The sequence below is a fragment of the Salvelinus sp. IW2-2015 genome, linkage group LG23 (assembly GCF_002910315.2).
Source record: "Salvelinus sp. IW2-2015 linkage group LG23, ASM291031v2, whole genome shotgun sequence".
NCBI classification, from domain to species: domain Eukaryota; kingdom Metazoa; phylum Chordata; class Actinopteri; order Salmoniformes; family Salmonidae; genus Salvelinus; species Salvelinus sp. IW2-2015.
Window position 1 is genome coordinate 49,616,240 of NC_036863.1, and position 8,245 is coordinate 49,624,484.

Below are 8,245 nucleotides of genomic sequence, written 5' to 3' on the forward strand. Positions count from 1 at the left end.
ATTGTTGTCAGSRGAGCTGGTTAGGCTGTTTTCATGTTATCCAGAGGTAAACAAATCATCGGTCAAGGCGTCAAGTGTGCGCTCCGAGAGTGAAACGAGATGGGTGGGGCTAAAGCTTATAGGGTGTGAACGATGCTGAATGGGTGTAGACAAAGAAGATTTTCTCAAAAGTGACTTTACAAGTTGATCAAATTTCAAAGCAGAATTACTTTCCCATTGTTCCTCAAATGCAGTGTATGATATACCATTTTGAAGCTCTGAGTCTCTACTTTTATCCAATGTAAAAAACACCATTTCACATTTCGAATCCAGGTGGTGCGTCACAATTATGCATGTAATGCTTTTATTATAAAGGTGCATTTTTATGGTGAAAATGATCTTCCCCAAACTTGAAACTCACGCGCTGCTTATGTATGCCAGTTAGGCTCTACACCCCTTTTAAAGTGGATTAATGTTCTTAATTTTAAGAAGTTATTTGGCCTCTTTAGGCTACATGAGGTGTGTGACTAAGATTCGAAAAWTTTTATGTTGGGCATCATTCACAACTGATAGGCTAATATTGTCACCCATCAGACTATTCTTGATTTTATCTTGTCTTTGGCTACTTTGAAGAATCTCAAATCTCAAATATATTTTGATTTGTTTAACACTCGTTTGGTTACTACATTATTCCATATATGTTATTTTATAGTTTTAATGTCTTCACTATTATTCTACAATGTAGAACAAATAAAGAAAAACCCTTGAATGAGTARGTGTGTCCAAATTTTTGACTGGTGCTGTATACTAAATAATATACAGTATGTGTGAAATTTGTTTAGATAAGCGGACTAATAGCTGTAAGAGCAATCCATTTTCGTGAACAGGGTGTTGTACCTAATAAACTGTCCGGTGAGTGTCTATTGTAGTAGTGAAGTAAACCTGCTCACCTTAAACTAGTAAAATACCTGACAAAATGGAGCTGCAAATGAGACAAAGAATCAGAAACAGATGAATCACTTAGTAAATGTATTGTTTTCTCAGCACTTTCAACTCTGTGAAAGAACGTTCTGTGAAAGTTATTTTTCTAAGAACCAAAGGAGAACCTTTAGGGAACGTTATAGGAGCGTTCTGTGCCAGCTGGGAATGACCATCATATCAAATAAAATWTGGAGTCACGCAATGACATGTGTGGTCCTACTACGACTCGGGAAAGCATACAATTTGAGGCTACAGATGAAATAAATGATGATGAACTTCACAGGGTGGTGAAAGTGCAAAGAAATTAGCTTGATGCTCCTTTCCAATAAATATCGAGGGTCTTATGCTGGTGACATGATGATCGATGCTTGGCTGCTGTTTGATAAATAAAAATAATCTCCCTTCTTTTGTCCATAGTAATCTCATCATGTAGGCTATACGCATACTGTATTATAAGAGCTGTTGGCTAGTGTGAACGTGCCAATACCAGAGTGGGCACACTCACTACATAAGTCAATTTTCTTGGTAACAAAACAATCAGTAGAGTTGAAAATGCAATGGAAACCCATTTAACTTKWATTTTTATTCGGTACACAGGAATTTTACAGAAAAAGTWTTTTTTATGTGCACTACRTTATTTGATGGAAACACAKCGCTGTTGGGAAAATATGCTGTTTTTATACTGATTGTAAAATATTTGCATGAAAATCTGTCACCAATTGGATGGAAACCTAGTTACAGACAAGTTACCTCAATAGGCTGAAARTAWATAAATAMCTAGTRTGCTCCTGWCCCTGTCTAGGTGTCTTCATGTTTATCATATGATGATGTTAAATTACTACCAGAGGGAAACATAACACTACTGAGTAGAGGGAGTCCAGTTCATCCAGGCTGTRTCACATCCGGCCRTGATTGGGAGTCCCATAGGGCGGCGCACAATTAGCCYCGCTTCGTCCAGGTTTGGCCGGGGTAGGCCRGCATTGTAAATAWGAATTTGTTCTTAACTGACTTGCCTAGTTAAATTTKAAAAAATCACMCCAAGCCAAAATAGTGCTCAGGCGTAAACACAATGATCCTGTTGGTGGTGATAAAGGGGTGCTCTGTGGCATGTGGGGCTTTTGAGTCACACCCTTAGCTTTATTCAAGTCCATAATAAGAATCCGTTTGGCAGCAGTCTCTCATGAGTAGATTTTCTCAGTGCCCAGGTAGAGCACCTTGTAGAGGGGATCCCCGTGGGAGAGGGTAGCGATGCGGTTGGGCTGGAGGTGGAACCGGCGGCGGAACACGGCGGGAGACTTCCTCAGAGCCTGGAGGAGCTGGAAGGAGGGGTTACTCTGAGACATGGCTAGAGGTCAAAAGTCAGGACCAGGGTGCGTTCAGACTTCAGAACCTTTGATTGTTGTTGTTCTCCCAGAATCCTCTGTTATTAATCCCGGTAGAAAGTTAATCACTCATTGCACCTGGGGGTAAAGAAATTAAGTTAGAAAAAAGATGAACTACTTGAGGGAAAAAGTTGTAGTTATTAGTAGCTTAAAGGGTCGGATTCCCGGATACAGATCAAGCTAMATCCTGGACCAAAAAGCAATTTCAATGGAGAGGGTTTTTAGGCTTTTGCTAAACATAATCTGTGTCCAGGAATCTGGCCCAAAATGTTCTTCCATTGTTTTAGCGGWATGAAGATACGATATTTTCAGTACATCATGTACTTCCTCCCTCTCTTTTCTTAACTTACATTAATGATGGCTTTTAATGTAAGTTCCACAGTTCAAACTGAAGAAATATCTATGGTGCTACACCTCCACACTTTGGGAGGCTTTGGCYRTATTCATGTTGTACATTTGATTATCTCAAACAAACATGAATGTACAGTATATTTATACAGTTGCACTATTTCAGCCATCTTTTAGCTCTATGTATTTACATCAGCAAATTAAAGAATACGATCAATCTGGAAGTACAGTAGTTATTGCAACACAATTATCAACTTCTAGGGTTTTAAAAAGAAAACAATAACACTGCAAGAGGCTCAATATTGGGCAAGTAAAAATTGCATTTTTAAGTATATTTTCTTTATAACTGTGGGCCTATATACGGCTATTTGCCTTAAAATGCCTTCATGCATTTTATATCATTTATTATAATTTATCCAAAACAGTAGAGTAATGGGCATACAGTCCCATTTCACKAGCTCATTCTCTGCTCCTATGAGGTTTCTTTGCATGGTTCAAATTCGAAACAGCCCCCATGCTGCTGTCGCAACACAATCCTTATCTGGACTTTCTGGTGGTGTCCGGCAAGAGTGTTTACGTGTGATTGTAGAAGCCCAAAATTAGCAAAACAAGATCAATATGCCTCATGTATAATGACTAAAGCCATATTGAAGTAAGAGGTAGAAATGTTAAACAATTGACTCAAAATGTTTCACAAATTTATACAGATCTATTGGTTTATTTCAGCATTTCCCTAACTTTGTGTCGCACTCCTGTCACTTACCCTACAATGGTTAAAAAAGTAAAAAGAAAAGGTAGCCTACTTTCGATGTATCCGAAAGAATGTCATAAAGTCCATTAACTTTGCAATAATTCTTCACAGTAAAATATATATTCTTGTCTGCATGTTTTTGTTGCGAAAGGGCTGTATCAGTGCACCGTGAAGTCTCCTACAGCGGTAGATAAGTTATGTGAAGGGGCCACTTGATCTTGTGAGAGAGAAGGGGAGAAGGGGGCGGGAGGTAAGGCAACCTCTATGTAGTGCAAAAAAAACTGAAGTATTTACTTCTTTTTTATATATGGGGAATAATACACACTGACCCTTGCTGGTATCAGTTTTATAATTGACCTATAGTATCTGTATGCATGTAATTACTGTTTTCCCCAAATCAGCAAAGGCTGTAATAATGTTTATAACGAGTTTCTAAAATAGGTTCCCATTAAATAGGTTCCCACTAAATGCACTTCGACAGTCATTCGGAAAGTATTCAGACAACTTTACTTTTTCCACATTTTGTTATGTTACAGCCTTATTCTGATATGGATTAAATGGTTTATTTTCCCCTCATCAATCTACACACAATATCCCACAACGACAAAGCAAAAACAGGTTTTAAAGAAATATTTTTGCAAGTAAAACATAATAAAAAACTGAGATATCACATTTACTTTACTACTTGTTGAAGGGCCTTTGGCAGCGATTACAGCCTCAAGTCTTTTGGGGCATAACGCTACAAGCTTGGCACACCTGTATTTGGGGAGTTTTTACTTTTTACTTGCAAAAAATGTCTTTAAAACCTGTTTTTGCTTTGTCGTTATGGGATATTTTGTGTAGATTGATGAGGTGAAAATAAACCATTTAATCCATGTTAGAATAAGGCTGTAACATAACAAAATGTGGAAAAAGTCAAGTTGTCTGAATAGTTGCCTTACCTCCCGCCCCCTTCTCTCTCACACGATCAAGTGGCCCCTTCACATAACTTATCTACCACTGTAGGAGACTTCACGGTGCAATGATGCAGCCCTTTCGCAACAAAAACATGCAGACAAGAATATATATTTTACTGTGAAGAATTATTGCAAAGTTAATGGACTTCATGACATTCTTTCGGATGTCGGACATCGAAAGTAGGCTACCTTTTCTTTTTACTTTTTTAACCATTGTAGGGTAAGTGACAGGAGTGCRACACAAAGTAAGGGAAATGCTGAAATAAACCAATAGATGTGTATAAATTTGTGAAACATTTTGAGTCAATTGTTTAACATTTCTACCTCTTACTTCAATATGGCTTTAGTCATTATACATAAGGCATATTGATCTTGTTTTGCTAATTTTGGGCTTCTACAATCACACGTAAACACTCTTGCTGGACACCACCAGAAAGTCCAGATAAGGATTGTGTTGCGGCAGCAGCATGGGGGCTGTTTTCGAATTTGAACCATGCAAAGAAACCTCATAGGAGCATAGAATGAGCTCGTGAAATGGGACTGTATGCCCATTACTCTACTGTTTTGGATAAATGATAATAAATGATATAAAATGCATGAAGTTAAGGCAAATAGCCGTATATAGGCCCACAGTTATAAAGAAAATATACTTAAAAATGCMATTTTTACTTGCCCAATATTGAGCTTCTTGCAGTGTTATTGTTTTCTTTTTAAAACCCTAGAAGTTGATAATTGTATTGCAATAACTACTGTACTTCCAGATTGATCGTATTCTTTAACTATTTCCACATAGTTTTGCTGATGTAAATACATAGAGCTAAAAGATGGCTGAAATAGTGCAACTGTATAAATATACTGTACATTCATGTTTGTTTGAGATAATCAAATGTACAACATGAATAYRGCCAAAGCCTCCCAAAGTGTGGAGGTGTAGCACCATAGATATTTCTTCAGTTTGAACTGTGGAACTTACATTAAAAGCCATCATTAATGTAAGTTAAGAAAAGAGAGGGAGGAAGTACATGATGTACTGAAAATATCGAATCTTCATTCCGCTAAAACAATGGAAGAACATTTTGGGCCAGATTCCTGGACACAGATTATGTTTAGCAAAAGCCTAAAAACCCTCTCCATTGAAATTGCTTTTTGGTCCAGGATGTAGCTTGATCTGTATCCGGGAATCCGACCCTTTAAGCTACTAATAACTACAACTTTTTCCCTCAAGTAATKAATTTTTTTTCTGACTTAATTTCTTTACCCCCAGGTGCAATGAGTGAATAACTTTCTACCGGGATTAATAACAGAGGATTCTGGGAGAACAACAACAATCAAAGGTTCTGAAGTCTGAACGCACCCTGGTCCTGACTTTTGACCTCTAGCCATGTCTCAGAGTAACCCCTCCTTCCAGCTACTCCAKGCTCTGAGGAAGTCTCCCGCCGTGTTCCGCCGCCGGTTCCACCTCCAGCCCAACCGCATCGCTACCCTCTCCCACGGGGATCCCCTCTACAAGGTGCTCTACCTGGGCACTGAGAAAATCTACTCCCTGGATCTGGAGCAGGCCCAGGGGGCCATAGGCCTGCTGCTCCAGCAGTGGGCCCCGGAGGCCCCTGAGAAACGGTGCAAGGAGCATGCTCTGGTGTTGCGGCGGCGTTACATAGAGGTGAAGGAGATTGCCACGGGGAGACAGCTCGCTAAGACCTATCTGAGAGACATTGCGTTTTGCGCGGCCGACACCAAGCACCCCAATGTGTTCCTGTACATCTGTAAGCAGCAAGGCCAGCAACTGCAGTTACAGTGCAGGGTATTCTGGTGCACCAGTGCTGAGAGAGCTAAGGACATCACCGCTTGTCTGGCAAGGAGCTTTCAAACGGCTCTTAGTGATTGGCATGGGCAGGGTAGCGAGACCAATCACATGGAGGAAGGGGAGGGATCATCGGAGGTGGATGGACTGTCAGTCATCACGAGCCTTCATCCTAATACCTCCTCTGCTCTATCAGGAGATCTAAGRACAGGTGAGAGGGTTTTGAGACGATTTTGTCATTACTATTGTGTAGGCTACCGGTGTTTGAAATTGATGATGTTTGTGGTAAGTTTGTGTCAAGGCATTTTAAATATATTTGAATTGATTTGAAAATGAATGTGTCCCTTTGAGTTCTACAGAGGCTTCAACAAAGCAATTTGTTGTTTCATTTGCGAGTGTGTCACTTGGTGTTGCTACCGGTCCTGTTTGTCTGTTTGTGAAGACAGGTCGCAGGAGGAGGAGGAGGGGTGTGGCTACTCCGTGTCCTCTCAGAGCGATGAGGAAGGAGAGGACAGGCAGCACCACCACCAATGACGGCACACAGTCAACCATTGATATTTGACTTTGACTCTCTCTGCCAACTGATAATCTATTGGGCCTAGCAGAGCCTCACTAGCTCCTGCAGTGCCCACCAGTGTTGAAGAATGGACCACTGCCAAACTAAGCTTGGAGTGTGGTTCTTAATTTCTGTATTACCAAATGAGGAGAGACAAACTTCACACACCAGTCAGAGTTATACTTAAACTACATCTTTAATAATAAGAGCTTTGCATTAGCACTTGACTTTCAACGATTCGCCATTTCTAATGAACCGTTGAGAGTGTCAACACAATGGCTACTGAGATCTTTTATAGCAAAGATCCACCCCCCTTTGACATGACAAACCACAGATATTTAGGAACTGCTCACAAAGAAAGACTTTTACTTGAGAGAGGAGTATCCCATAGCCAGATAGCATGCGCTATAAATTATCGTTCAGTTTGGTCCCTAAGACGAGGTTCTAATCTCGTTCCTGGTACTTCATAGTACAAAAACACCAACTCATCCGATGGCATATATCAATTGTGAATCTATGATCGTATGCTATCCATTTGTTTTTTGTATGCTCTTCTTTGTATGCCATTTTAATATTTGAGAATTAACCAATGATATTTGGTCACTCTTGGCCATGATTACAGACACCTATGTGTCTTTTGACACTATATAAACAAGTCATCCCGCAGTGTTTGTGATTATACCCTGATGAAAACAGCTTTGCTGTCGAAACGTTGGATATTACATTTTTGCATCTGAGCTCCTAGAGTGTGCGGCTCTCCTTTATTTTCAAGTTCATATATCAATTGTCAACTCTAGATACTCCCATTTCAAGTAAACCCCCTCTTGACCCCACTCCTGGACAAGCTCACTGAGGGGAGTGAGCCTCTAGGTCATACACTATCCCAGGATAAGTGTAAGATCAGAGAGGACATACAATGTTTCCAGACACTGCCATACACCTCCACCCAATGGMAAAAGGAGGGAGTGACTGGCACACAGACATTGTGTAGACAAGTAATTGGTTCCCCATGAATCACGCCATCCCTTCACATGGTTTAAGAATAGGTAAAGACACATTCACATATGAAGACAATGTTCCGTTCTGTCCTCTTCCCTTTCTGATATTCTGCATAGCACCAAGGACATGTGAAAGACAAGCCTGACCTCTCCCCTCTCTGGGCCCCAAGTAACTGAGCCCTAGCTGAGGGAAAAGTGCAACTGCCAACACTAGAGTCCAAAGGGATACATTCTAATGACAAGTATCTCACATAAGCATATTATGCAAATAAAACATATTAATTATCTATGTTACCCAACTAATTCTGATTCATCCGCCACAGGAGCCCAGATTTACATTTTGTGTGTGTGCTAACCAGCTGCACTGTGTGTCTGTCATGAGAGACTGCTGCCAAACCGATTCTTATTATGGACTTGAATAAAGCTAAGGGTGTGACTCAAAAGCCCCACATGCCACAGAGCACCCCTTTATCACCACCAACAGGATCATTGT

At 40.2% G+C, this 8,245-nt stretch overlaps 1 protein-coding gene and 1 long non-coding RNA gene across 5 annotated transcripts; one reads left to right on the top strand and one right to left on the bottom strand.

Moving 5' to 3' along the window:
- Window positions 1–980: 980 nt before the first annotated feature.
- Window positions 981–4,383, bottom strand: LOC111950040 (uncharacterized). Its single transcript, XR_002875450.2, has 2 exons — window positions 3,454–4,383; window positions 981–2,420 (listed from the first exon to the last, which is right to left on the bottom strand). It is a non-coding gene; the product is annotated as an uncharacterized lncRNA (long non-coding RNA).
- A 39-nt stretch (window positions 4,384–4,422) lies between these two features.
- Window positions 4,423–8,239, top strand: LOC111950180 (low density lipoprotein receptor adapter protein 1-A-like). 4 transcript variants are annotated; one of them, XM_023967591.3, is made up of 3 exons: window positions 4,423–4,617; window positions 5,662–6,409; window positions 6,641–8,239. In XM_023967591.3, the coding sequence occupies exons 2-3, from the start codon at window positions 5,779–5,781 to the stop codon at window positions 6,730–6,732; spliced, it is 723 nt and encodes a 240-aa protein (XP_023823359.1). In that variant the 5' UTR covers window positions 4,423–4,617; window positions 5,662–5,778; the 3' UTR covers window positions 6,733–8,239. The 4 variants fall into 4 exon arrangements, with proteins under 4 accessions (XP_023823359.1, XP_023823356.1, XP_023823358.1 ...); XM_023967588.2 differs by lacking the exon at window positions 6,641–8,239 and having other exon boundaries at window positions 5,662–6,634; XM_023967590.2 differs by lacking the exon at window positions 6,641–8,239 and having other exon boundaries at window positions 4,444–4,642; window positions 5,662–6,634.
- The last annotated feature ends 6 nt before the right edge of the window (window positions 8,240–8,245 follow it).